The sequence below is a fragment of the Leishmania panamensis genome, assembly GCF_000755165.1.
Source record: "Leishmania panamensis strain MHOM/PA/94/PSC-1 chromosome 35 sequence".
Classification (NCBI taxonomy): Eukaryota; Euglenozoa; class Kinetoplastea; order Trypanosomatida; family Trypanosomatidae; genus Leishmania; species Leishmania panamensis.
In genome coordinates, this window is record NC_025882.1 from 1,287,231 (window position 1) to 1,313,708 (window position 26,478).

General features: G+C 56.2%; 11 protein-coding genes across 11 annotated transcripts, besides 1 other annotated feature; all 11 read right to left on the reverse strand.

Moving 5' to 3' along the window:
• Positions 1 to 910: 910 nt before the first annotated feature.
• On the reverse strand, positions 911 to 1,123 carry LPMP_353470 (ribosomal protein L29, putative; the record flags this gene model as incomplete). The annotated part of the gene is made up of 1 exon (XM_010704982.1): positions 911 to 1,123. One exon carries the CDS (start codon positions 1,121 to 1,123, stop codon positions 911 to 913), a length of 213 nt encoding a protein of 70 aa, XP_010703284.1.
• Positions 1,124 to 1,980: 857 nt separating this feature from the next.
• LPMP_353480 (ribosomal protein L29, putative) lies at positions 1,981 to 2,193 on the reverse strand (the record flags this gene model as incomplete). The annotated part of the gene is made up of 1 exon (XM_010704983.1): positions 1,981 to 2,193. One exon carries the CDS (start codon positions 2,191 to 2,193, stop codon positions 1,981 to 1,983), a length of 213 nt encoding a protein of 70 aa, XP_010703285.1.
• A 951-nt stretch (positions 2,194 to 3,144) lies between these two features.
• On the reverse strand, positions 3,145 to 4,065 carry LPMP_353490 (short chain dehydrogenase-like protein; the record flags this gene model as incomplete). The annotated part of the gene is made up of 1 exon (XM_010704984.1): positions 3,145 to 4,065. One exon carries the CDS (start codon positions 4,063 to 4,065, stop codon positions 3,145 to 3,147), a length of 921 nt encoding a protein of 306 aa, XP_010703286.1.
• Positions 4,066 to 4,857: 792 nt separating this feature from the next.
• On the reverse strand, positions 4,858 to 5,943 carry LPMP_353500 (vacuolar protein sorting-associated protein-like protein; the record flags this gene model as incomplete). The annotated part of the gene is made up of 1 exon (XM_010704985.1): positions 4,858 to 5,943. The coding sequence occupies one exon, from the start codon at positions 5,941 to 5,943 to the stop codon at positions 4,858 to 4,860; it is 1,086 nt and encodes a 361-aa protein (XP_010703287.1).
• Positions 5,944 to 7,295: 1,352 nt separating this feature from the next.
• LPMP_353510 (hypothetical protein) lies at positions 7,296 to 9,593 on the reverse strand (the record flags this gene model as incomplete). Its single annotated transcript, XM_010704986.1, has 1 exon — positions 7,296 to 9,593. The coding sequence occupies one exon, from the start codon at positions 9,591 to 9,593 to the stop codon at positions 7,296 to 7,298; it is 2,298 nt and encodes a 765-aa protein (XP_010703288.1).
• An 896-nt stretch (positions 9,594 to 10,489) lies between these two features.
• Positions 10,490 to 11,503: a repeat region.
• A 1,154-nt stretch (positions 11,504 to 12,657) lies between these two features.
• LPMP_353520 (SNF7-like protein) lies at positions 12,658 to 13,311 on the reverse strand (the record flags this gene model as incomplete). Its single annotated transcript, XM_010704987.1, has 1 exon — positions 12,658 to 13,311. One exon carries the CDS (start codon positions 13,309 to 13,311, stop codon positions 12,658 to 12,660), a length of 654 nt encoding a protein of 217 aa, XP_010703289.1.
• Positions 13,312 to 14,289: 978 nt separating this feature from the next.
• On the reverse strand, positions 14,290 to 15,147 carry LPMP_353530 (glycosyl transferase-like protein; the record flags this gene model as incomplete). Its single annotated transcript, XM_010704988.1, has 1 exon — positions 14,290 to 15,147. The coding sequence occupies one exon, from the start codon at positions 15,145 to 15,147 to the stop codon at positions 14,290 to 14,292; it is 858 nt and encodes a 285-aa protein (XP_010703290.1).
• An 887-nt stretch (positions 15,148 to 16,034) lies between these two features.
• LPMP_353540 (hypothetical protein) lies at positions 16,035 to 16,637 on the reverse strand (the record flags this gene model as incomplete). The annotated part of the gene is made up of 1 exon (XM_010704989.1): positions 16,035 to 16,637. The coding sequence occupies one exon, from the start codon at positions 16,635 to 16,637 to the stop codon at positions 16,035 to 16,037; it is 603 nt and encodes a 200-aa protein (XP_010703291.1).
• A 2,334-nt stretch (positions 16,638 to 18,971) lies between these two features.
• Positions 18,972 to 22,010, reverse strand: LPMP_353550 (2-oxoglutarate dehydrogenase E1 component, putative; the record flags this gene model as incomplete). The annotated part of the gene is made up of 1 exon (XM_010704990.1): positions 18,972 to 22,010. One exon carries the CDS (start codon positions 22,008 to 22,010, stop codon positions 18,972 to 18,974), a length of 3,039 nt encoding a protein of 1,012 aa, XP_010703292.1.
• A 1,458-nt stretch (positions 22,011 to 23,468) lies between these two features.
• Positions 23,469 to 24,101, reverse strand: LPMP_353560 (hypothetical protein; the record flags this gene model as incomplete). The annotated part of the gene is made up of 1 exon (XM_010704991.1): positions 23,469 to 24,101. The coding sequence occupies one exon, from the start codon at positions 24,099 to 24,101 to the stop codon at positions 23,469 to 23,471; it is 633 nt and encodes a 210-aa protein (XP_010703293.1).
• Positions 24,102 to 24,993: 892 nt separating this feature from the next.
• On the reverse strand, positions 24,994 to 26,010 carry LPMP_353570 (hypothetical protein; the record flags this gene model as incomplete). The annotated part of the gene is made up of 1 exon (XM_010704992.1): positions 24,994 to 26,010. One exon carries the CDS (start codon positions 26,008 to 26,010, stop codon positions 24,994 to 24,996), a length of 1,017 nt encoding a protein of 338 aa, XP_010703294.1.
• Positions 26,011 to 26,478: the final 468 nt, after the last annotated feature.

Here is a 26,478-nt window from a genome sequence, read left to right on the forward strand (position 1 = left end):
CCCCGTCCTTATTTTCTATCAATCTCAGTTCCAACTTCGTTCTTTCGATGCTGAGGATGTGCACTGCTTCTCTGCTCCGGCACGGAAGAGAGGAGGGCGAAGGAGCGAAAAGAGTGTGCCAGAGACGAATGATTTCGCGCCTGCCCTCATGTTTGCGCCGTAGCGGCAAAGAGTGGAGGTGAAGAGAGAAGGCGATGCGATGACGCGCAGAGAATGTAAGGGGTGGGGAGATGAATGGACAGTTGATAGCTCAAGCACGCGCGAGCAAGAAAAGAGGAGGGGGTGCAAAGCACCAAGCTACGCAATACTGATAAGGCAACGTGACCCTCTCCAAACTCCCGGGGTCGCTACTGACGTGATATCGGAGGCGAGGGGAGGTGTGTCGGAGCAAGGGGAGTGAACACGGCGCACTCCATGTTTCCGCTAGGCATGCCGTAGTGTACGTGCGCGTCTCTCTCTCTCTCACGCATAGCACTATGCCGTCCGTGTTGCGTGTTGTAGTGAGAAACAGATGAGGCTGCTTCTCATTGTTTTGGGGGGTGACACATAACGGAAATAAGTCGAGCGACACGAATAAAAGAGAGAAATCAGCGAAGAAAATAAAAATCAAGCCGTCAACGCATCGCACAGATGAAGCCCACTTCGGCACTGTCCTGCGAGGGCGCACAGCGCCTCTCCCGCTCACACGCACACCAGCGCACGCCCTCCACTATTTCCGTGTGGTGAACATGAATAGCAACTCTGCCGAACACAGGAGGCGGCGGGGGTGCGTGGAGGAGAGCTCACCGACACACTTGCCTCCGCCCCGGCATGCCTGCTCGCACAAGCTTGCGGAAACACCTACCAGTACGCAGAGAAGAGGAGGAAAGGGAGCTGAAGAGCAGGACTTTTCCCCTTCGCTCATTCTCTCTTAGTTCTTGGCGGCAAACGCAGCGATGCGCTCGCGGCGGCGTTTCAGCGCGGCCTTCTGGTTGTGCTTGCGCACGCGGCGAGTGTTCACCAACGCAGGGAGCCAGCCACCACGCTTGGAGTTGCAGAGATGCAGGGGCATGGGGCCCTTGATCCCATTGCGGTGATTCTTGCTCGACTGGTTGTGGTTAGTGTGGTTCTTCGACTTGGCCATCTTGAATGAACTGAATCTAGAGAAGCTGTCGCAATGAAAGAGCACAGCAGAAGTTCGGGGAGGTAGGGGGTGTAGGAGGCCGAAAAAGGGGGCCCATTGTGGAGTGTGGTGTTGGTGCAGGCCGCACACGAGGCACAATACAGGCGTAGGGGCCAGCCGAGAGAGGAGGAGAGAGGGGTCCGGGGGGGGGGGAAGGGGGAACGAGTTGGAGCAGAGAAGGGAGGACAAGGGTAACGAATAAATGAAAGGAGCACTTCATTATGGTCTAGCACCACCCACGTACGCACACACGCATGCATTCAAACGCGCCTACCCGTACAGGAGCGAGCAACTAGCGGCAATGGAGAGGATGGCACAAACGAAGCAGGTGTCAGCTAGAGGCTTGTCCTTCCCTAACTACACCCACACAGACTCACCACTCGAGTACACAGGGACGACACTCATCGTGTGGGAGGCAGAGAACGTTCATGCGCCTTTGCTGGCGCTGACATTGTGTTCTGCGGCCTTTTGCTGTCTTTTCGTTTGATTTTTGCGTTCTTCCGGCGTGAAGCGCAATCCAAAGAAGACAAAAAAAACGGGAAAACAAAATCAGACACGAACACACGCGTACGCACGCCGCCGCCTTCGCTTCAGAGGGGCCCTCAAGAGCGCCAAAGAAGAGAAAAAAAGGGGGAAAGCGGAATTGCCAGCAAAAGCCCAGTTCACATACAAGGGCAAGCACAAGCCTGTGTAGTGGTGTCGTCTGCTGATCTGCACCACCAACCTGGCTCTCAGTCTTGCGCTTCAAAGGAGCGAGTGAGCAAGACATGATGCGCAAGTGCATCTGTGGGTGCTTCTTCCCCTTCGCTCATTCTCTCTTAGTTCTTGGCGGCAAACGCAGCGATGCGCTCGCGGCGGCGTTTCAGCGCGGCCTTCTGGTTGTGCTTGCGCACGCGGCGAGTGTTCACCAACGCAGGGAGCCAGCCACCACGCTTGGAGTTGCAGAGATGCAGGGGCATGGGGCCCTTGATCCCATTGCGGTGATTCTTGCTCGACTGGTTGTGGTTAGTGTGGTTCTTCGACTTGGCCATGGCTACGAGTGAGTGTTGATATATATATATATATATCTGTGTGTATCTGTGTGCCTGTAGTTTGAAAGAAGAGAAAGAGGAATGATGTTAGACAGCGCGCATAAGCGTGGGTGTGTTGGAGAAACGCCCAAAGAAAAAAAGCAACACCGTGGGCACCGAGAGCAAACATGTGCGTCCATCCCCACAGAGGTGCGGAGGAGTCGCGGGGAGTCCCGTTAGAGGAGAGAGTAGGGCGAGCAGCGCGGAGAAAGAGTTGATTGACGGTAAGACAAGAGGGCAAACCGAGTGGCGAAAAGCGACACGAGAAGCGCGCTGAGAGCACAGGTGCGCTCATCTTTTTTTTGTTGTTGTTCGTTCACTTCCACCTTCATCGACACCCACACACGAGGAGAGAGAACTGCGGCGAGTGCATCAAGTAGCTCTTCCGCATGAAAGCTGCATCATGCACGCGCGTCACTGTTGCTTTGTGCTCCTTTGGGTGTTTTGCCGAGCACTTGCACTTCGGCAACAAAAGATGATGGCACTATTTCACGACACTGCAATACCTGGCGAGATCATCGACAGAAAACACGCACAAGCACGAAGAGGGGGGACGTGGCGAGAGATAAGTGCAACTGACGAGAAAGAGATGTATGATCAAGAATGAGAGAAGAGTGGGGATACAAGACAAAGAAATAGACTGGGCGCAGTAGTAGCAGCAGCATCACTACATCCAATCTCTCCTACCGCACCTCTCCTCGTCAGCGCGTTCTACACTGCGCACAGTGTCGAGGGAGGGGGAAGGAGACAGGAGAAAAAGCAGAGAAAGTGGAGATGCAGCGATTCACCCGTGATAGGCGATGGAGAGACAAGACCCATATGCCCATGCGGGGGGAGGGGGCCAACGTCGACTCAGCGATACGGGCACGGTACACACACCACAGCTGAATCGAGCCGTTCCATTGTCGTACATTAGTCGTGCTCCAGTGACTTGAGGCTCTTGCGCTTCACCAGCAGGTCTACGATTTTCGTCAGGAAAGGTCGCAGGTGATAGGCGAGTTTCCCTACTATCGTCATGATGACCTCAGCATCGTCGCACAAGACGCCGTCCATGCACTGACGTGCGCACGCAGCGGGTGAGACGCCGCGGCGTTGATTGCCACCGAGGGGCTTGCCATCGTTTGTCAGCACACGAGAGTGGAAGTCTGTATCCACGTATCCGGGGCAGCAGAGGGTGATGTGCACTGTTGTCTCACCGCGCAGAGCGTTCATAAATCCCTGAATGGCGTGCTTCGACGCCGTATACGCGCTCCGCAGGATGGACGGCAACACGCCTGCAAGAGAGGACATGACGACGATGCGACTGGGCGAGCTGGACGAGTGATTCTGGGTGAGCTGCGGAAGGAAGGCCTGCAGCAGCCGGACATTCGCGAAGTAGTTGATGTTCATCATGTCGTGGCATATTTCTTCAAAGGCAGGCTCCGCCGTGAAGGGGGCGATGGCGCCTGCGCCGGCGTTAAGCACCAGGTATTTGAGAAGGGGCCTCGTGCTCCCATCCTTGGTGTTGTAGAGGTGAGCGTACTCGCTGCGAACGCGAGCGGTGCCCTCCGCCTTGCTGATGTCTGCTTGGATGTACTCGATCCGCGGTGCGCCAGCCTCCCTACATGCCTGCACGGCTGTCTTCAGCGCCGTCTCATTGCGGCCCACCAGAACAATCTCACAGTGAGCAGCAGAAAAGATCTTGGCCAGCTCCAGTCCCAACCCGGAGCCACCGCCCGTGATGAGGGCTACGGCGCCTGCCTGGAGTCTCTGCCGCTTGACTCGGCGGTGCACTTGACGGCTCAGAAGCACCACAGTGAGAGAGAGAAGAGCCGCCAAAGCAACACGAGACATCTCTTGACGCGATAATGAGTTGATGTATTTACTGCTCTTTTTTCACTTATGGTTGAAGCCGCAGGTTTTCGTAGCTCCACGCGTGCGTGCGTGTGTGTGTGTGGGGGGGGGTGTTGGAGATGCGAAGTGGTTCAGAGAATAGGCAAAGCGAGAAAGGGAGTTGACACAGAAGGGGAGGGAGGGAAGAGCGGAGGAGGAAAACGCGGTGATGGACGCGTGCACAAGTCGGTCGGTGCGCACGAAAGTGTGAGAAGGAGGGGATGGGTGGAAACAAACGACGAGAGGGCCTACACAAGTCAAGTGCATCGTTTGTGAGTTCGCCTGCCGTTGAAATAGCGACAAGTGCTACCTCATCAAGGCGTGTGCGCCGACCAGGGAAGAGTGTGAAGTACACAGAGCACCATATTATTTCCTTGTGTGTGTGTACATTCTGCCCGTACCTCTTCAGAGTCGACCGTGTCTATCACCGTACAATGCCCATCGCATCGGAGCAGAATGAGAGCATGGGTTCGTGAGGGAGAGGCAGTAAACAGGGAAGAGTGGATGGCGGATGGAAGTCGTGGGGGCGGTGCTGATATGAAGAGATAGTCGCATCACGTAGCACTCAGAGAAAAACAACCAAGATACAGAACTACGAGGTCAACGGGGAGCAACACAACAGGCAGAGAAACCAACGAAAGAAAAGACGCACGTAGTCCATTGAGGAGAAGGAGAGCGGGAGAGAGCTCCATGGCAGCAGCGAAACGCGAGACCCATACACCCACTGGAGGTTGACACGAGGGCGTAGCGTAATCACGCGCTCCAGCCGCCTTTCGTATTCATGCGCCGCTGAGCAGGCTTCGCTGATAGACCCAAGCCGAGAGAGTTGACTGGCCGATCCTGCCCTGTTCGACGGTACAACTGGATTTCCTGCTGTTTGAAGTACCGCTTTCCCTCTTGACTCACCAGCACGAGATTGAGGAAGTAGCGCACACTAAAGAGATTCTCAACGTTCATGTACGTCGGTGTCAGGCGCGGGATCGAGTTAAGATAGAGGCGAATTGGGACTACTTCTTCGACAATAGGGGTGCCATCCATGATCTCGAACTTTTGCAGCGTCTCCGATTCCATTGTCTCCCCTGACTGGCCAGGTGCGATGAACTCTTTACGTACCAGCCCCACCTCACCATACGCGATATCCATATCCGCTATTTTGTACTCCACCTTGCCCAACACCCGCTCCGCCAGGTGGAAGATTTTCTTGTCGTAGCGAAACTCAATGTGAAGAACATTTTCTACGCCAACGTTCATTGAGATGGACTCCGGCCCGAAGTACGTCTCGCGGAAGTAGTTCACGTGAGCTGAGGCATCAGGCTGTGATTCGCTCAGCGCTGCGTCGACGCGGTGCACCCACACCTCCTCCTTCACACTTGGGCTCTTGATACGCTGCCTCACTGTCGCCTGCACAAAGTATCGGACTTTGGCGTAGATGCCATGGTACGACTCATGCTCCTTCGGCGCAGAGAAAACAAACTCGAAGGGCGTCGGCTGCGTCAGTGTGTCTGGCTCAAATTGGCGCTCCTGCCGGAGGAAGACAACGCGCGACTCAACATCGCGAAACGTGCTTGCCACGCCGATCAGCTCCACTACCACACCTTGATGTGAGTAGGAAGAGCTGGTCGGCATCAGCATCACGCGTCCCTTGACGGGCTCCTTCCATGAGTAGAGCGGGAAGCGCTCGCTTACGTTGTCGTAGATGTCCACTACTTTAATCTTGTCCTCCTCCGCTTTGCCGTCCAGCACAACTTCGAGTTTGCAGCCGTCGATACTGGACAAGAGTCGGCTGAATAAAGAAAGGCTCTGCTGCCCCTTCTCGGGCGGCGGCTCATCACGCAGCATTGACGCACGATGCGATCTCTACTCTGAGCTTTGCGTTCACACGATACTTTAAGTAGCACACCACGTCCGGCAGTCCCAGGAGCACTAAATTGGAGATACCACCACAGAGGCACAGAGGCCGGGTACGATAATGTAAGAAGGCCCTTCTGCCGAATAGCACTACGCACCTTGTCAATGAGTGTGCGAACGGCACGCGATATGCGCGCTACAAAGCTGTGGAGAAGTGTACCTAGGTGAGAATGAAGACCGACAGGCATGAAGCAGTCAGGTGGCACAGAGGAGATACACGATGGATGCAAAATGAGAGAGTGAGGTGTTTGTGGAGCTTCATGAGTGAAGAGACAGCGGCATACCGTGAAAGAGCGGGGGGCCCATAGAAGCGGAGGAGAGGCAATGCACGTTTTTTTTTTCTCCCTCGCGCTTGTTTGAAGTGGAGCGCTCGCGACGCTGCCGCATCCCGTGAGGGGGGGGTACTCAACCCAGTAGGTCTCGCTGTGTAAGCGTCGGCGCTTAGCTTCCTCCGTGAGGGAGTACTGGTCCCCAACGCCGCGAAGAGGTGGCCTACATTCATTGAGGGGGGGGTAATGCGAGGTCTCACATGACCTTCCTTTCGCTGATTGAAAACTCGTCCGCTGTTATGCGGCCCCGACACCACAACACAGGTCTACACAGGTGCACGTACACACGACGCTGTGCACATGCGCAAGAGTGTTACCAGTCCACGTCCCTTATTCCCGACTTGCACATTTATAAATTTATAAAAGTGCAAGTCGGGAATGAGGGACGTGGACGAGGAGCTGAAAGCGAAAGGAGGAGCATTTGCACAACAGTGCACCGAGGAGGCGCCATGCGGGAAGCATGCGAGGAGGACGAAGCAAAAAAAAAAAGAAATGAATATCATTGAAGAGCTGGGAGGGTCCCCTGTACACGGGACAGCGCTTCTCGCGCCAGCGTACGTTTCGTGTAGGAAAGCCCTTTGGAAGATGTGCGCCCGCGCGTGTGCGTTTAAATGCTACACGCGTCACCTCATCCCGCGCTGAGTCGCATTCGAGTGCGCTGTGTGGCACAGAAAAGAGTCCCGACTACCGTCTATGCAGTACGTTGAGGAGGTACGACAGCATCTGCCCCCCCTCCCCGCCGCCCGCAACCAAAAACAAAAGAGCGACGCCGCACTGGAAGAAAAAGGAGCCTGGGGGCTGTAGGCGACTTGCAGGCTGTTAAGAGATGATCGATGGCATCGGAGGCTCCTCCTGCCTTCTTTACCACCGCCACAAGATCTCCCTCTTGCTCGCTGGCGCAACTGCAGCTATAGCGGCAAAGAGAGGAAGGCCTCAGCGATCCCGTCAATTCCTCTATGCTATTACATCATCCTCAGAGGAATACAACGTCGCCTTGGACGCTACCGCCTTGTTCTTGTAGCTGCCCATCTCATTATTCCATGACTGTGTGATGGCGACGGTCAGGGCAAACAAGTCGGACAGCGAGTTCTCGGTCAAAAGCTTGTAGAAGCTGATGGTTTGGCCCTTGCACTCCGCGAGTAGCTGTGTGCCGTCATCCACCGCCGCGTCCCGGTCTTTTCTGTACTGATCAAGAGGGCTTGGAGGCAAGGTGGAGAAGATGGACGCTGACCAGCGGCCGTTTGACGCCTTGTCCTGTGGAGCACCGCTTCCGCTCTTCTTCGCTGTCGACACCGCCCGTTTCGCCTTCGAGAGGAGCTGTTGCAGGTGCCGCGTTGGGTTACGAGACAAGCGCTTTGTCACATCCTCGCCGTACAGCATCCAAGCCCCTTTGTCGCCGCAGCTGATGGTGCTGGAATGAGGAACCACGACGCCCAGCTTCGCACGCTCGCCCTCGACGTAGTGCCGGTTATTCTTCTCCGTATGTATCGCGGCGTCCCCGACGATGCTGTAGATGGTCAGCCGTGTTCGGAGGCGACTCACGCGCAGCAGGTAGCGGGCGCGGCGCTGAGCGTCGCACACGATGAGGAAGTTGTGCAAGGGGTGGCCCGCCTCGTTCAAAAGCTCACCCCACCGCATCCCCACGCTGCGTCCAGCGCAATCACGAGGAGTGGAGCACTGCGGTGGGGGTAGGAGGGAGGAAAAGCGCCATTGTGATGTGGAGTCTTCGTCATTAAGGGTGGGGGTGTAGAACAGACCCTGTTTGAAGCATCCGATCCACTGCTGTCTACAGTAGCCGCTGATGCTGCCGTCAGCCCCGTACGTTAGCGAGATGGTCAAGCTTGGTAACTCTGTCTGCTGCTGCATTGTGGGCCCTGCGCCCTTCGCGACATGAACCGGCTCCGACTCGTGTGAAGGGGCAACGATATCGTTTGTCGGCGAGCCATGTAACGACAGCAAAGCAGCACCATGGCTAGGGTACTTCGCCGCGTCGTCAGCGACGGGAGTCGAGGATGCTTCTTCCTTGTCGCAGTCATACTCACTGAACCAGGAGACGACATTGAGCGACACGTCAAGCGCATCCATTGTCCCCTTGGCGGCGTTCGTCTTGGCCAACCAAGCAGTTACGGCACTGTGCGCGCCGACAACCACCCGCTCCCCCTTTTCTGTTTGGACATCGGATTCGGGAGATGGGCTTTCATTGGGGGACGAGCAGGTAGTTCCTGGCGGCGTCGAGCAGATGCTATAGAGCGTAAGCGCCTCTCCGCTCAGCTGGCTCGCGTCCTGGCACGACATCACGGAAGGTCTGTGAGTGATCGAGACAGTGTCAGCGGCAGGCTGTGGGGGAGCTCGGTCTTCGAGACGCGCCCGGATGCGGCGCACCTCAGCGTCAAGGATCGTGTCCAGGGCATTTACAGATCCGGTGCCGCCGAATGAAGGGTGCACCTGATCAGCTGTGATGTACTGCTGCAGCGCCGCTAACGTTGGTGGGCCACTCTCGAACTTGATCTTGTCTTGCACGCGTACATCCACCAGCGGCCGCAGCACCTTCCAGGCGGCGGACACCGTCCACCCCATGTTGAAGAAGAGCAGACGGCGCATGATCTCAGGGTAGGCAACCTGCAGCAGGCCCATGACACTTTTGAGAAGCGCCAGTGTTGCCTTGTTCACGCTGGACATGGTGATGCCTCCCAGATCAACCACGTACGTGCAGCGATCCACCTTCCGCCGCAGGCAGACGTAGCGACCCAGCTCCATCGACCACAGCTGACAACGCAGTAGCTGCTCGTTGGTAAAGTCCTTCATAGCTGCAGCGAGCTTGTCGGCGTCCGGCGAAAGCCACAGCACGGGGAGACCCTCCCTGTCGAGGCCGTAGATGGGACACGGCATGCCGTTGTGCATGGGCGACAGCACCGAGGAAATGGTGGGGTGCAGTTGCTCCCCAATAATGCTGTCGAAATTGTCCGACTTGCGCAGCTGCACGTACTTGCGGATCCCGCTCTCCGCCTTGGCGACGTTCCAGTGCTTACCAATGAGAAAGCGATACATCAGGTCGCAGTCGCTCACCTTGTACGCGTCGTCGAAGGGGAGAAGGTCACGCAGCCGCGAGAAAAGTTCGCGGTTCTTTCGACGCTCACTTTCAGAAAACATGAAGGGGCCACTGCTCTGCTGCGCGTCGAAGTCTCTTTCATATTGCATCTCCCAGTCGGCCGAGGTGGTTGCCACCACGTCATCGGACGCTTCACCTGGCATGGTGGCCGCCAAGCTCGCTGTTTGGAGCGCTTTGTTGTTCGTTTCTGTTGCTGCACGTGGGGGGGGGGACATGTAAAATGTTTGCAGATACCTGCGTGTGTGAGCGTGTAGGCAGGCGTGAAGGGAGGGGGACACCTGTGTAAGGCGCGGGGTGCGTTCTTGCAGCCGTGCACGGCACCTCTACTCACTCCAAAGATACACTAAGCAAATGTCTCTCTCGCTTATCGACGGTGGTGCTGCATGCATGGAGACGTACACAGGGTAGTAGTAGGAAGAAGAATCGAGTGAGACGGGTGAGGAGCACTGATCCAATGGGTGGCGGAGGGATATGCTCGTGAGTCGGTGATGATGAGCGATGCATGAGACGAGACAATGGAGAGAAAAACAAGTAGCGTCTGTAACGGGATGTCCTTTTTCCTCTCCGAAAGGCACCCTAAGAAGGGTAGTGAAGGCACCCGTTGTTTCGTGCAAGTGCGCCTGCCAGTGTGTAGCGTGTGTGCGTATGATTCACTTGGAAAATTCTTCGTGTAGTCCCTTTCGCGAGGCCTGCACAGATCGAAAGAGGGGCGGAAAGGCCTTGCAGTGGGCGTTCAAGCGACAACCACTTGCCCTGTTTTGGCTGACCTACCATCCTCTCAATATCCCCCAATACAGTGGTCTGAGAAGCCTAGGCACAGTCAGTGCTAGCCCAGCCATCACCTAAAGCCCTTCTTTCGTTTTGGCTTGGCAGAGTCTGCACTCGATGAAGAGACGATGCTGTGAAGTGTCACACACACACACACACACACACACACACACGGGCGCATATTATGCGAACTCAAGCAATCGCAGTTACACTCTCAGGCCACATGCAAGAGCGAAATGCGACACCCTGGGATAGGACTTTGTTGTCCATAACGTGTCACTTCACCAAGGACACGTCCACGAATGCATACGTATCCGACGGCAGTGTACACACGCCTCTATGGCACCACAGCTCAATCATCGTCGTCTTGGACAAGCCGTCCTGCCGCTGAATCGGGTCAGGTGTCTGGCGGACTCTTCATGTCATTCCTCATCTCTTCTTTGGGCACGTGCTGCGTGATCGACGCCAGATGAACCCGAGCGCACTGCACACGTCGATCCACTCGTGCCGCACCCAGGGCCCTGCTCGAGGGCGGAAGCGGTGATGTCTATCACGTCGGTATCAGGACGTGGTCTAGGCGCGTGCCAGATGAGCTGGAGAGGGAAGGTGATCAGCGGCAGGTCAGGGTTCTCTGAGACTTTGTCCCCTGTCGGTGTGCCATGTTTTATTCTCAACCCTTTCAAGCCGTGGCATTCCATAATTTGATGTGGTGTCTCCTCAGAAGTCTGGAGGACTCGATGGTGTCATTCGAGGTGGCCTCGTCACGCTTCCGTATCCCTGCCTCATCAGCACACTCAGCCAGGTGTAGGAGATACGGCATGGCTCGCATACATGAACTGGGGGGGGGGGGGAGCGATCGATGTGCACCTCTTCGCACCTTTGTTGGCTATCACTCTTGCACTTCTGACCTCTGGATGCCTTGTGTGAGTGTAGTATTCCATGCTAGCTGCGCTTGAGAGCGCGTGCGCACACTCCTCGCATTTTCGGATCCTGGGGTCTCGTTCAAGACGTTGTTGTATGGAGTCTCGTTATCTGCATTTTCAATTTCCGTCCATGCCATTGGGAGAAAAGGCGTGTCCGGATGGCGTGCCTGGATGTGCCACCGCACGCGTGACGCTGCCATGAGTCTGTGGCGACGGAGGCGTTCTACCCTCTCCTGAATTTGCACGACTTCGACAGGCGTGGGTGTGCTGGTATTTTGTCGAGTCGTCCACACGATCCGCAGTGGGTTGGTCCAAGCGTGCTCACGGATGCATGTTTCTTCCGCACAGCGCTAGCTCAGACCGCAGGCTCGTGACTTCTCCGAAGTGTGGGTATGATGACCTGGACAGCAGTAAGGCGATTGACATCGTCAAGGAGAAGACGACGACTTTCACAGCAAAGCGAAAGAACAAAAAAATAAGAAAGAAAATGAGACCGGCCACCCACCCATACCCATCAAGCGGAAGAGAGGGAGACGTGAAAGCAAAAAGGCAGAGTGAGCAGGAACGACTCGCAGGCGACAACATTGCACAACCAAGTGAGATGCACACGAGTTCCGTGCTTCAGCACCACCAAAGAGCGAGAGGGTGATCCTGAGTCACCCGAGATACCACACACAAACGCCTTTTGCCTCCGTTCGATGTGAGGACGATCACCAAACGACACCCCGTGGGAAAGAGCAACAACTACCAAGAGCTCCAGCAAAGACACGCAGCTGATAACCATCGACTGAGATCAGCAGTGAAAACTGAGAAGGTTGTGGAAAGCAACGGGGTCGAAGAAGGAGCTGAACAGAGACTGAAGATCAGCGACATCGCAACAAGGAGACCAAAACGACAAAAGAAAAGGGGCAACAGAGGTAGGAGTCGGACGCAAAAAGCCACCGTGGTGCGCGCGTGTATGTATGCGTGTGGGTGATGGTGGTGGTGGTGGGTGCACGCTCGTTTTTGCTTCCTCCACTCCTTATTTACTGGCTCGTGGTAAAATGACACATTGAAAAGCCCCCCAAAAACTCAAGCCTAACATGGCAGAGAGGACTGTAGAAGAGGTGGAGGGGTGCTGCGAAAGGCGAGGCAAAGAGAAAGGGGGAGAGGGACGAGGCGGCATGAGGGGGGTGGGGTGGGGTGGGGGAGGGGGCAAAGAGATACGGGTGGCCGCCAGACGGAAGGACGAGAGCAGTGCGCCGTGGCGTGGTGTAGCGCTGCAAGTCCTCCCTCTCCACTGAACTTGAAAGGCAGATGCACACGCTGCCCGGAGAGAAGCTGATTGAGACATGTAGAGAAACGCGTCTACACACGGTCGAGCCAGCGGACGTGATGATACTTCAGACGTACTCGTGCTCAACAGATCCGTCAAGCGCAGTGCAGACGCATAGCTTCCGTGGCTCTCTGCCGTCCCTTTCTCCCTTTGTCACCCCTACCTTTCCATTGTCACCTTACAATCTTTCCTTCCCCTCGCTTACGAGTTGCGCAGCGCATTGAACTTTTCCATGAGCTCATCCTCTCCTTCCTCCTCTGCAACTTCCTGTTGTTGCTGCTGCGCTGTCGGGATACGAGAAGCACCGACGCGTGCGCCGTCCATCTGACCTTGCACCACGTCCATCACCACCTTGTTTACCTCGTCCTCGAGCTCTGTGTCGCTGATGTTGTCGTCTAGCGCCTCATCAATCGTATCGTTCATAATCTCCTCGATTAGCCCTGCCTTGGCCATTTCTTTGCCCATCGCCATCATGGACTGCTGAATTCCCTTCACCTTGACTAGGTTGTTCATCTCTTTCATAATCTCGCCGCTCTTCTTGAGCGAGCCGGACATCTTCATCTGACTTGACTGGTTCTGCAATTGCATGGACACCGAGTTCATCTGTGCCTTGGAGGCGTACAATCGATTCACCGCCTTGCGAGAGCGGATCATCTCCTTCGCCAGCATCCGTACCGCCACCTCATCATTCTGCTTTGCTGCCTGCTTCATCGACATTTTTACCTTGGTCTCCTCGCGTTGGATCTTGTTGATCTGAAGCTCAATCTTGCGTTGCTCAGAGCGCAGGTTGCGCGTCCACTTGCGCACCTCTTCCTCTGGCGTCGTCTTGTGGAATATGCTGCCAAGCGCTTGCATTGTACTTGGTCTGCTCCTTCTGTTCTTCTTGTTGTGGGGTATGTGCTTCTTGTATTAGAGTGGGGGCCAGGGGGAGGGGAAGAGGCGCAGAGTACACACGCTTCGTGCACGCGATCGACCAAACGAGGACGCAAGCGCCACAACGACACAACTTGAGGAAATCGATGGCAGTCGATAGATGTGTGTGTGTGGGGGGTTTTGGTTTCGCGAATGTGTGACAACGCTGCTCAGAGAACAAAACGTGAGAGAAAACTAAAACCGATGCTGCACGAGAGGGTGCTGTGTAGCGGCAGAGAAAGAGGGAAGGGCGGAGGTACATGTGGGGATCGTATGAATAGACACGGTGAGAGATACAGGGTCAACCCGAGAGGGTGGTGCGGCGTTGACATGCATCCAGGGAGGGAGGGGGGAGGTCCGCAACGATTGACATGCAGGTGTACACGGGAGCGGCCCGCCTCTACTGCTGCTCTGCTGTGGTCGCTTTACATGTGCTTTTTTTCTCTGTATGTCAGTCTCTGGTTTATCGGTAGCACGTCTGAGCATGCAGACGCAAGCTACGGCTCAATAGGTTCAATCGAGTTGATCATTGTTTTGTACTCTGACATGTGTGCTTTGAGAAGAGTGGTGCGAGGCCAATTCAACTCCCTCTGCGTGACAGAGAGTGGAGGCTATGCAAATCGAGAGAAGCTAATGAAGGAGGAGGCAGACAAAAGAAGCACACCTATCGGTCCACATGTAGACAAGTAGAGAAGATGCCAGCTGCAGAATCTCAGGAGAGTAGGGACGCAGGCAGGCGCGCTCGAGCACTTCGCCGGCGAGTCTTGGGCGACCTCCCGCACATGCTTGTGATGGTGAGGTAGAATTCTCTGCTGATTTTCGCTCTCCAGATTTTAAGGATCAAAGACAACATGGACGAGAGGGGTGTATGGGGTGAAAACGAGGTGGTGGGGCTGTCGCCGAGAAGCGGTAGCCTCGCACTCAGTGCTGGATGTCGGTGCCAAGCTGAGTAGACTGCCGCATGAGTGGCGGTTGGAGAGTGTAGCAGACCGGATCGAGCACGTAAGGCAGCGTCTTCACACCTGCCACACCAACCATGCCGGGAGGGTAGCCCACGTTCATTGTCATTACAGTGTCCAGCTGGAATGTGAGGGGCACACAGGTGGCGAGCAGCCTACGTGCACCTTGAGGAGTGACCAGGTACGCGTTCGTCGTGCGATGGTACTGTGGCACGTGTGCCACACCCTCCGCTACCTGCATGTGGGGGCATTGTCTTGCTGTGTCGAGGCCACTCACGTACACAAGCTCCCAGTCTGGCGGCACGCTGCTCATACGGCGCTGAAGCTGGCCGAGAAACGGAGGTGAGGGCGATGCGGCGGGTGACTCGCTGTCACTGCCTTTGGCATCCGCTAGTGTCGAGTCATCTTCCAGCACCAGAAAGCACTGCTTGGGCAGTACCACCGCAGACGCCTCGGCGGACACGTTGCTCACCTTACCCAGGGCCGCGATGCGTGCCCAGAGATGTATGTGACTCAGCGCACACCCGAGAGCCGCCTTGTTCAGGTCCATGCCCCATATGTGATGCTCCGAGGGCTCCTTCAGTCGCCGCAGACCCAACGCAGAGACCAACCCGCAGCGATACGCAACGTTCACATCGACGAGGGAGCCTTCTATAGCAGGAACACGCTCCGTTCGCTCTACTGGGAGACCGGCGCGAGCACACACTGCTTGTATTGCTACCCACCGATCAGGGCGGCGGTCCAGGTTGATGACAAAGATGCGCTCCAATGAGAACGGGCGGCTAGTCGTTTGAGGTCGCCAGAGGTGAGGCGTTCGCATGAGTGTCCCTCTCAAGTCGCGACCACAGCTGCAGCCCCTCACATGCAAAGGGCTAGCACAGTAGACAGCGCAAGTGCAAGAGAGGACGACACGAGGCGGGTTCAGTGATGTGCGTGCGGGGATAGAAAGAGGGAGGTGGACAGGTGCGCCTTTATAGCCGCAACGCAAAATAGAGAGGAGGAGAGGCAGCGTAAGGAGAGAAGTGCAAAGGCAACGGCAACGTGTGGGGCATCACGATTGAATTGAAAACGGGGGAAGGGAAGGAGGGGGGGGGGTCCACCACTCCTCCTTGCGCGAAGAGACGCCGGGACTTCACCCCTGTCTCGTATATGGCGGGGACTCTGCTCGACGAGTGTCGAGAAAGAGGGCGTGACTCAGCAGCGGCATAAAAGAGAGGGGAGTCCACTCCATTCCCTCGCCTATTGCCGCTTCTCAAGATGTAGTGAGCGTGGCCGTGCCATCGCCGCAGCCCACGTTGTGTATCGTCCAGTACTTGTATTTCATAGACTCTTTCCGCCCCCCCCCTCCTCCATGATAGGCAGTAGGAGGAGGAGACTGATAGAGCTAACGGCCGGCAACGGCGGCGGAAAACTGCTAGTGAGGAGTGGGAACGAAATAAACAAGAAAAGGTCGCAGATTACGCGGTGCGGTGAGGGAAGGAGAAGGAACGGAGAAGAGTCGCGAGTAGTGAAGACTAGACTAGAGAGAGAGAGAGAAGAACAAGACAGACGATTACACACATGGGCGCACAGAAGCACATAGAGAGAGATTGCCTTCGCTTGCGGCGCGAAGACGACGCCGATGCGATCGCCGCAAAATCGAACAAATCGCGTTCGTGAGCAGAGAACGAGAGGGCAAAAACGAAGAGGAAGACACCTGGGGAGACTTCAACGCCAGAGGCAGTTCATTGTAGATGACCACCGCACCGGACCCATGATCTTGGAGGAGCACCCCAACGTTGGCGTCACCGGAATAACGTCGTCTAGGTTGTGCCCCTTCACGAGGTGAATGTACTTGCCCTCCTCCTCGCCAACGATAACCTGGAAGGTGGCCGCGAGAATGGCGCTCGGTCCCGACAGCTCCACTTCCTTGTGCGGGGAGACTTGAATGAGATACTTGTAGCTCTGCGTGCTGGCATTACCCTCGCGGTACACCAGGCGCAGCAGTGCGTTGGATTTGGAGATAATCATATCATCAGCCGGCTTTACATATGTGCGAAACCACTCCTGATCCTGCTCCAACTGCTTGCGGCAGTCGTAGCGGTGCTTCAAGTTCTCGTATCCCCAAATCTGAATGTACTGGTTGACGCCGCCAAGCTGAACAGTCCAGCAGCCCTGGCAGCTACCAATCCGTGGACGCTGCGGCATATATTTCATAGAGAGCTGGTGGAAGGAGTCGTACTTCTCGGGTGCTAGCACGTAGGTGCGCAGTTCGTATACGTGCGACGCTGACTTGGCATTGCCTAAGCGTCGAGCACACAAGCGCAGCATGACTCCTCCTTTTGTATCCTGCACTTGTGTGTGTGTGTGTGTGTGTGTGGTGCGTGATTCTTTGCACTCGAGTAGTAGGGGACTTAGGAGGAGTGATGACGGCCTACGCCCTGCAGCGTAGAACGGTTTTAATATCAGCCAATGCACAAAGAAGCGAAGTCAACACTCTTCTTTGGGCAGCTCACCGACACACACGCACAGAAAGAAGCTGCGGGTGCGCTGTCAGGTCAAACCGAGGTTGACTTCGCTAAGGTGGCGCTGGCGGTAGTTCGGCCTTTCTTTTTTTTTTTTTGTAAATGCAAGCGCTCGTTTGTGTGATGGTGATGAGTGGTGTCACGCGGTGCCTCTTCGTTATTTTTTCTCTCTGCATGCAGCTCTACACAGAGGGAGAGGGAGAGGGAGACGCACACGAGGTCAAATGCCAGATCATGAGCGGAGAGAAAAAGGAGAGAAGGGGTAGGAGGGGTACGCGAGTCTTTTTGTTTGGTGTGGGGAGGAAGGAAGGCGGACTCACCAGGGAGCGAGAGGGGTGGAGTCTTCGAGGTGGCCCCCGGATTGAACACTCCGCCATTCAGGAGCCCCCCCAAAAAGTCATGCCAGGGTACCACTGTGATCCAGGGCGGAGGTCTGTGCGTTTATCAGCTATGCAGATTGCAAAGGTGCTGCGTGAGCACTACAGGGGGAACCAGACAGGTTAGCAGCTGTCTTTACTAACACCAAAAAGTCCACCTTTTCGACTCTCTACGACTTACTCCTGCGGTGGCATGGCGTGGCTGTTCACGGCTGTCGCCTACGTCTGCTACCCTCTTCCTTGGAGCGCGACCGTTATGAAAAACGCTGGTGTGCATCATCAGACACCTATGAGGAAGAGGTGCCGAGAGAGAGAGAGAGAGAGGAAGGAGGAAGGCCGAGCTGCAGGTGTAGAGGCAGTGCGATCACGAACTGTATGGTGTGCGTTCCCGTCTCTCTGGGTAATTCTGCTTGTCGCTGTGGAGGTTGAGCCATTGTGAAGCCGTTCGAGCATACCAACCGGCGACGTCGCACGCGTGTAGGGAGAGGCAAAGAAGGTGATTAGGGAAGCTTAAGAAGAGGGTGTGCGTACGTATGAGTGTTGTGACTAAAGGGAATAAAGCAGCCACAAAATGGGAGGGGGCGGATCCATCAACACAGAGGACAAGAAGAGCAACACAAGACGTTGTGGGGAAGATGCAGTACTAGCGTGGTGAACTCTCCCCCTGGGCTTAGAGCGAGTGTGTAGGTGCGCGGGAGGGAGGGAGGGAGGGGATGGAACGCTGTACATAGTAGCACACAGGGGTAGGTACCGAGAATGTGAAAACGAAAGACGGCCGCGGAGCATCCACAACAAAGGGGCGCAGGTCAAGAGAGGGCGAAACAAAAAAGCAACAACGGGGGGAGGGGAGAAGAGAGAAGGCAGGCGGAAGGCGCACATACACACCCCTACACACACAAGAGACCGTAATGCACCACTGTCACAGGCTGCGCAAACGATCACCTCACAGAAACAGGCGCAGAGCACTAAGACAACTGTCTGACAGAGTCACAGCATTAGCCACCTCAGCGCGCTACCTACAGTGAGAGACTTCGGCACCGCTCCACTCCAACCGTGAAAAAGGCGCAAGGCAGATACACTGACAAGTCCCTTGAATCCACCAAGAGTATCTGAGCCGCACAAAATAGGGGAAGAACCAAGTGCCGCCCATTTCTCTGTCTCTCATAGGTGGGAGGACACGGAAGTTCGGCGCACCACCGTTAGCATATGCGCGCGCGTGTATGTGGCAGGTGTGGAGTGAGGAAAGTCGTTGCTACGAAGAACGCCAAGACAGCGTAAGGCAGACGTAAATTAACGCAAACGTACACACAGAAAGAAAAGAGACAGCCGGAGGCAAGTCCACTTTAACACGTTCGTTTGAAAACATATCCGTGGCAAGGGAGTCAGCGAACGCGCGTGTGTGGGTGTATGTGTATGTGTGTGTATCGATGCGCACCCCTCGCGCCTCCCTCCCTTCATGTTTGTTGACATCGCAACGCCACACACACACACACATACACACGTTCGCTGACTCCCTTGCCACGGTCGCTTGAGGCACATAACGACACGTTTTACATAGAAAAACTGCCAGAAGCGCTATGGGTATGGAAGAGGAAAACAAAGGCGCGAAAGAGACAAGAAAAGGGCGGCAGAGGAAGGAGGAGGGGAGAGGAGAAAGAGAGAGAGACAAGTTCGCAAGGGAAAAGTACACTTGGTGCCATGCGCCAGGGCCCCTCTCGGCCCCTCCCCTCTTGCTTGCACGGGGGGGGGTGTAAACCCGTGCCTCACTGAAAGACCATCTCGCAGATAATCTCTTGCTCTTTGTCGTGCTTGCTCTTGTACCCGGTGGACGGGGCTGCTGCAATGCAGCGGCCGGCGTACCGCAGCTCTCGCTCGCCATTTGTGTACTCCTCGATGCGCGGCTCGACGTGGGCCCAGGATCCCATGTTCCTCGGCTCTTCCTGCGCCCACATGAGCTCAGCCTTCTCATACTCGGCAAGCAGCTGCTGCACCTCTGCCACGGGGAACGGCGAGAGCTCCTCCACGCGCACGAGCGCCACATCCTTCACGCCCTTCGTCTCCCGATACTTGTTCAGGTAATGGTAGATCTGGCCAGTGCACATCACGAGGCGGCGCGCCTGGCAGCCCGGAACGGATGGGTCTGGGATGACCGACTGAAACTCGCCACTCGTCAGCTCCTCAAGCGTTGAGACGTTTGGTGCGCGCAGGAATTGCTTGGAAAAGAAGATTACCAGTGCCTTGCGGAAGTTGCGCTTCTGATGGCGACGTAGCAGGTGGAAGTACTGGGCTGGCGTGCTCGGGTACGTGATCTCCCAGTTGATGCGGTGCGCCCGCTCCTCCTTGCTGTACGCGGGCGTCGTCACGTCCTCGCTGCTCATCTGCAGGAAACGCTCGAGGCGCCCGCTGCTGTGCTCGGCGCCCTTTCCGTCGTACCCGTGCGGCAGCGTCACGACGCACGACTGCTGCTGGTTCCATTTGGACTCGCCAGCGCTCAGAAACTGGTCAAACACGATAGTGGCGCCGTTCGCGAAGTCGCCGTACTGAGCCTCCCAGATGACCAGCGAGGTGGGGTCGTAGAGCGAGTAGCCGGCAGCGTAGCCGAGCATGCCATACTCGCTAAGCGGGCTGTTATTGATGATCATTTTCCCCTGCATGTCGCTCATGTACGCCAGCGGGATGTAGGAGCGCACTTGACTCTGGTCATGGACGACAGCGTGGCGTTGCGCAAACGTGCCGCGCTCGACATCCTCGCCAGTGACACGGACCTGATGCCCCTCCAGCAGCAGCGACCCAAACGCTAACGCCTCAGCGGTGCCCCACTCGATGCCCTCGCCGGTTTCAATGGTCGCGTTGCGGCGGTCCAGCACCGTCTTCAGCTTCGGGTGCAGCTGGAAACCCTCCGGGTACGTCTTGAGCGCTTTCAAGATCTTGTTCACAGTCTCATGCGTGATGGCGGTGGGCTGCTGCGTCACATTGCCGAGCTCATCGGAGTACTTCATGTTCCTCCACTTGGCAGGGATGCTCGCCTTCAGGTACTCGGCGTAGTTCACATGCGCGGCGGCGTCCTGGTAGCTACCGTAGCGTGCTTTTTCGTCGATCGCCTTCTGCGTCGCCTGCTGCGGCGTCACGACTCCTTGGGCGATGAGCACGTCGGAGTACCGCTGGAACACATCGGGCATCGCCCGCACGCGCTCGTACATGAGTGGCTGGGTGATGCTCGGGTCGTCATTTTCGTTGTGGCCGAAGCGACGGTAACACACGAGGTCAATGACGACAGACTTGCTGAACCGCGCCCGATACTCAGCTGCAAACTCGAACACGCGGACCACCTCTTCGGGGTAGTCACCATTGACGTGAAGGATCGGGCAGTTGTAAACGCGGCCAAGGTCTGTGCAGTACGCACTGCTACGGCTCGACTTGGGGTCGGTGGTGAAGCCGATCTGGTTGTTACACACCACATGCACTGTGCCGCCCGTGTGCAGCTCACCAACTTCGCTAATGCACATCGTCTCAAAGGCGACGCCCTGGCCAGAAAAGGCGGCATCGCCGTGGATTTCGATTGGCAGCACCGTCTCGCGGCCCTTCTCACCCAAGGAAACCTGCATTGCCCGCGTGTAGCCCTGCACAAACGGGTTGACAGCCTCAAGGTGAGACGGGTTGCACAGCATCTCAGTCTCCATCACCTTGCCAGAATGCAGCTTCAGCTGCGCGCGGCAGCCGAGGTGGTACTTCACATCCGATTGAATTTTGAATGGGAGCAGCTCCTGCCCCGTTACACCCACGAACTCCTTCAGGATGACTTCGAAGGGCTTGCCAATGACATGGCAGAGCACATTCAGGCGACCACGATGGGCCATGCCGAGGTTAATCGCTTGAATGCCAAACTCGCATGACTTCTCCAGTAAGGCACGGAGGCCGACCACCATTGTCTCCGCCCCGTCACAGCCGAAGCGCTTCTGCGTCGAATACTTGCGCTTGAAGAAGTCCTCGAAGAACACAGCTGAGGCAACGGTGTCCCAGATGCGGAGCTTTTCCTCCCTGCTGATCAGCCGGTGCAGCGCGCTGGTGCTGTCTTTGAGCTCGATTTGGCTGCGAATGAAACGCTTCGCTTCGCCGTCTGTGAGGTGCACCAGCTCAAATCCAATCTGACCGCAGTAGTGCGCCGTCAGCAGCTCGTGGAGCTGGCGGATCATCATTGGAGGCGAGGAGGTATCATAGATGCCACCCATTTGATTCTGAAAGCCAACACGCACCACGCGGTCAGCGTCCTTGTCGCTAAAGCCAAAGTATGCGAGGTCAAGCCGCACCATCTCCTTGTATCGGCGCGAAGGCGTGCGCTCGGTGACGTCTGTTTCCATATAATTCAGAGGGTCTGTTTGCGCCATCAGATGACCCCGGTCCTCGAAGGCCTGAATCATCCGAGTGAGGCGCCCGCAATCGGCCAGAGATTGCTTCACTACCCCCTCGTCACTGCTTTCCACTGGGAGCACACAAATCGGTGTATCAAGCAGCGCGCGGTCATAGCTGCCAAGGTCGCTGCGGGAGAAGAGCTCAGCCCACGACGCGTCCACCGAGGCCGGGTCCTTCTTCCACTGCTGATACAGCTCCTCTAGGTACATGGCTGAGCTGCCGTTGAGGAAGCTGTCGTTGTCGTAGAGCAGCTGACGCTCTGGCATAGCGTCCGAGGCATGGTGGCGTCCCGCGATGAGAGTCGCCTGAGAGGCGCGCGGGAACGCAATCGCGGGGGTCACTGCAGACACGCAGTTTAACACGCCACGCGCAGACATCAATCGGCGCATCATTGTTGCTAGCGTTTTTTATATACTTTGTTCTACTCTGTTGTGTCTGCCAGCTGTTGCCCAGACCCAAGGGATAAGTGTGTGTGTGCTCTTTTTTCTCACGGCGTTACGTGCAGTATACTGGGCGAGAAACTGTGTATACTGTAGAGAGAGAGGCGGGCCCTTCTCTTTTCTTTTTGTCTCTTCAGTCTCCCTTTTCGTTTGTCTAGGAACTCGCCTTCGCAGGTCCTCGGCTGATGTACTACGTTTTCCCCTTCCCACCAGAAGAAGGTGGTCGCCAAGACTGATTCTTACGGAACCACCTGACCTTACGTGCTCTCATCCACGGTCACCACTGCCTCGAAGAGTGAAGACACCTGGAGTGCACACGTATGCTTCGTTGTCAGAGAAGGAAAAGAAAGACAGTGACAGACGTGCAAGGGGGCGGCAAGACGACGTAAAAGAGGGAGAGGCAGCGGGGGGCAAAGCGAACAGCAGCAATGACAGAAGCACGACTGCGAAGGGAGAGAAGCAGCCCTCGAACAACGAAGAGAAAAGGGGCACGCGGCGACACACCGGTGTGCCACTCTCCAAGGAAAAGATCGAGAGTGAGGGGATGACAACAAGCAAGAAACAACTCAGAGCGAACGAGTGACTGGATCTCTGATTCACTCAGGACGCGTTTCAAGAGGAAGAGGGAAAGAAGGGCAGAAGAGAGAACGAGACAAGGGAGTTGTGTACGCAATTGGGGGTGCGCATGTGTGAATAAATGCGTGAAGAGTATCTCAGCCGCAGGTTCTTCTTCAGCAGAGAAGCGAAGGCAAACGTGGAAGAGAGAGACGAGGATAAGGTACAGGGGAGACACGGATGCTTCTACTGCCATCATTTCATGTTACGCAAGACTGGGACGGGGCTGGGCTGGTCACTTCGCTTGCGGGTATGGACTGAAGGAAAGGAGCACTAAAACAGGAAGAGTAGGTCTTCTCCCACTGCCCTGTCTAAGCCAAGGTGAAGCACGTCTCTGTTCTGCGTTAACCACGTTAGAGAGACGGGTGAAGACAGTAGGCCAAGAGAAGAAAAAGACAAACAAACGAAGAGACGCAACGACATTTGCAGCACACAATATCATCACAGCGCTGTTTTTTCTTTCCTTTCCGAGCTCGCTCGTTTTTTTCTTCGAAATTGTGTACTCCTTTGAGCAGCCACAGATACACACGCACACGCACACACACACACATGAGCGCGCAATACCGCTCACTGTGCAACTGTTCGCATCTGTGTGGACGCGAGTGCTTCGGATGTGTTCCTCTCTTCTTGTCGTCTCTGTGGGCGATTAGCTCACCGATATCAATTCACACTTTACACGCTATGCGCACAAGCAAGCACAAGCCCAGCAAGAGGGAGAGGAAGGGGGCGTACTGCTTTGCTCGGGTCGGCCTCCCTATCTAGCGTCTTCTGCTCACTCGGCGCTCTTGTCGCACTTTAAGCACCGAGCCCCTTCTTTCCCTTGTGATGCATAGCAGACTCAAACTGCGACTCAAGGCTTGCGTTCATACGTTTCATCTCTGCGCTGCTCACGGCAAAAGTATTATGGCGCGAGTGCGCGCCAGCGCCGCCTGTCCCCTGGGTAGTTCCCTTTACCCCGCCCATGAGGCGCGCGAACTTCATTCGCTTCTGCTCGTTCTGGTCGAAGGCGCCGGAGGAGGCGTATTGCCCCATGTCAATCGACTTGGTGGTCCCCGGCTGGTCTGCTGCAGCGGTGCCGCGGGTCAAGGAGGAGGACGTTGGCACTTCAGCGATCCCCTCTGACCGGTGACGCTTCCTGTCTGAGGCACCTTCCTCTCCGGCAGTGGCGACGGAGTGTGCGCTGAGAGACTTGAGGGCCTTACGGCATTTCTTCAGGTGCGCGTGCAGCTCGTGCTGAGCGGCGTCATCGTTGGCGCCGCGCTTCTGCAACTCCTGCTCCAGGAGGCGAATCGCTACAAGGGAGATCGATGCCAGAGCCTCCTCGCGTGGTATGCGCTGCAGCCCCTTGTCTGCGTCACTACGATGGTATCCCTCAAGATGCTCCATGGCGGCCTTGCGTACCTCATGAAAGCAGTCCTTGAGGGACATGATGTGTGATGCCTGCGGCACACAGAGCAAACAAGCGAAGGCCAAGAGCAAGCAAGACTACCGGTACTCTTTGCTTGCTCCTTTATCTGGTGAACCTTCAGACAAAAAAAACGCACGCCCACACTGTCGAGTGAGCTCTGCGAGACTGCCACCAGGTGCACTTTCTTTAGCGTCGAGGACGGGAAGGAGAGAGAAGCACGAGTGGAGGCAAACGCAAAGTACATCGACAAGAACGAGACAGAGGCAATGAACAGAAAGGAAGAGAGAGGGAAAGAGGCAAGAAAACGACATGGACAGCAGGCGCAAGTGAGTGGAGATGAGAGGGAGAGGAAGGGGGCAGGGGGGGGGGGGGTGATGGAGTGGGCGCCCCGCACAGCATACGTCAAGACACACACCAATACGAGATGCCACACCAAAGGCGACGATCGACGCGCCATGTGATACGGAGGCGAATGCAAATCCTTCTCCCGCTCTCTTCACCGCGTCCTTGTGTTTGCTTTCGCTTTTCACTCTAACGGACCTCGCACAATTTCCACCTTGCGCCACAGAGCCGTGGAAAAGTGCCTTCTCAGTCAGCTCCATCTTCGGTCCATCATCAGGGAGAGAGGTGTACAGGAAAGAGAGGGAAAATGGGGTAGGCGAGTGTGTTAGAGTTTGACTGCTTGAGGGAAAGGAGCCAAGAATCGTAACGCGCTCGAAGAAATGCGGAAGACAACGGTGTGAGTAGTGAGAGAAAAGATCGTGTTGGTGTACCCCGTTCCCACAGAAACGCTTGCCCGTCACCCAGCGTGTCGGGAAATGGAGAGAGAGAAAGAAAGAGAGGAATGAGGGCATCACAATGGCATTCCGGTTTGTTATTCCTGGTCAGATGGGGGCGAATGGCAACGTATTCTCAAGAGATGGGCAGCTCACGCTCTTCCTTGCGGGAGAAGATAGGACGCAGTCCATCTGTGCGCAGTGCCGCCGCGTTGGAAGTTCCAGAGGCCGACGATGGCGGTATCGGCGTCCCTGTGCTGAGGCTGCTGGCAGCCGCTGTCGCACCCAACAGTAAGTGTTCCGCGCCCCGTGACTGCCGGACGACACGGTCGCGCAGCTCCGAGTCATCCAGCTGCTTGTACGTTTCGCGCCGCTGGCACATCGCGTGGTAGAGCGCGCGCTGATCTTCGTAACGCATGCGTGGCTCACAACTCGGGGCCGGCCCCTTCCGCGGCGCTACTTTAACAATAACTTTGCTCTTTTCGTTCCGCCCACAGTACTTGGCCAGCGTTGCCTCCATCGGCTTTCCGCAGAACCACAGTGCCGCTTCGTCCTCCTTGACTCGCTCATTCGCCTTCCACTCGGAATCGAGAAGGACACGACAGTGATACACGACCAAGCGCGTATCTTCGTCTAGGTCAGGGTCTTCATACTTCGCGTACAGCTGCTCCACTGCGGCCTCAGATCCGTTCGCGTGGGTGCAGAGAGAGGGGTACAGGGCCGTGGCGAACGTGCGCAGCTCGAGCTCCGCGTTGTCGAACTCGTTTGCTGACACTGGAGCCTTTGTGTCCTTGAGTCGTCTGTTGAGTTCATCGATGAGAGCTTGATAGCGCCCTACGACTTCGTCCAACTCGTGGTTCTCCCTTGCCTCTGTGTTAGCTGTGTCATCGAAGCGACGCTGCTGCTGAGGCCACAGCGTGACCAGCTCCTGGGCTGACATAAGCATCAGACGCACATGATGGCGCTTATTAAGGATGTGCGCAATGGCTGGTACAATGGTGTCTCTAGAAGAAGACATATACACAGAAGGTGGGGAGCTGAGGTCTGCGGTTCCCCGCGACGACTGCTCCGACGAGGAGAGCACGTCTGTCAGCGCACGCTCCACTGTGAACTCATCCGGGTAGCTAGTCCCCTTCACAACGATGAACACCATGGCCTCAAGGAGGAACGCGCTAACAGCAGCTAATAGCTATACAGGGCAGCTGAAGAGAGACTATGGAGGGGATAGGTGGCTGAAGAGGGGGCGCTCGTGTCCCTTCGTAGGTGCTCCACCGACGGTTAAACGCGCGTGTAGATCCGGTTTCTTTTGATGCCCTTTTAAGCGAAGACGCCACAAGCTGAGTGGCCAAGGCCGTAGGGGTGACAGAGGTGAGGGCAGATGAGAGCGGAGGCGTGACCGTGAGAGTGGAGGACACCGCTGCAACTGCAGCGACCAAGAGGACCAGAGACTCATCCTTCAGCTTTCCTTCCTTCTCCTGTTAGCCTTCAAGTGCCTCTGTGTCCTTCTGACGCATGGCAGGAACTTTGCTGGCAAGCTGGTTGCACAGGTAAGGACTGTCGGTGCGCATGCTGCAGACACATCCGATGGCGACGCACACGTCGATCAAATCGCGGTACCATC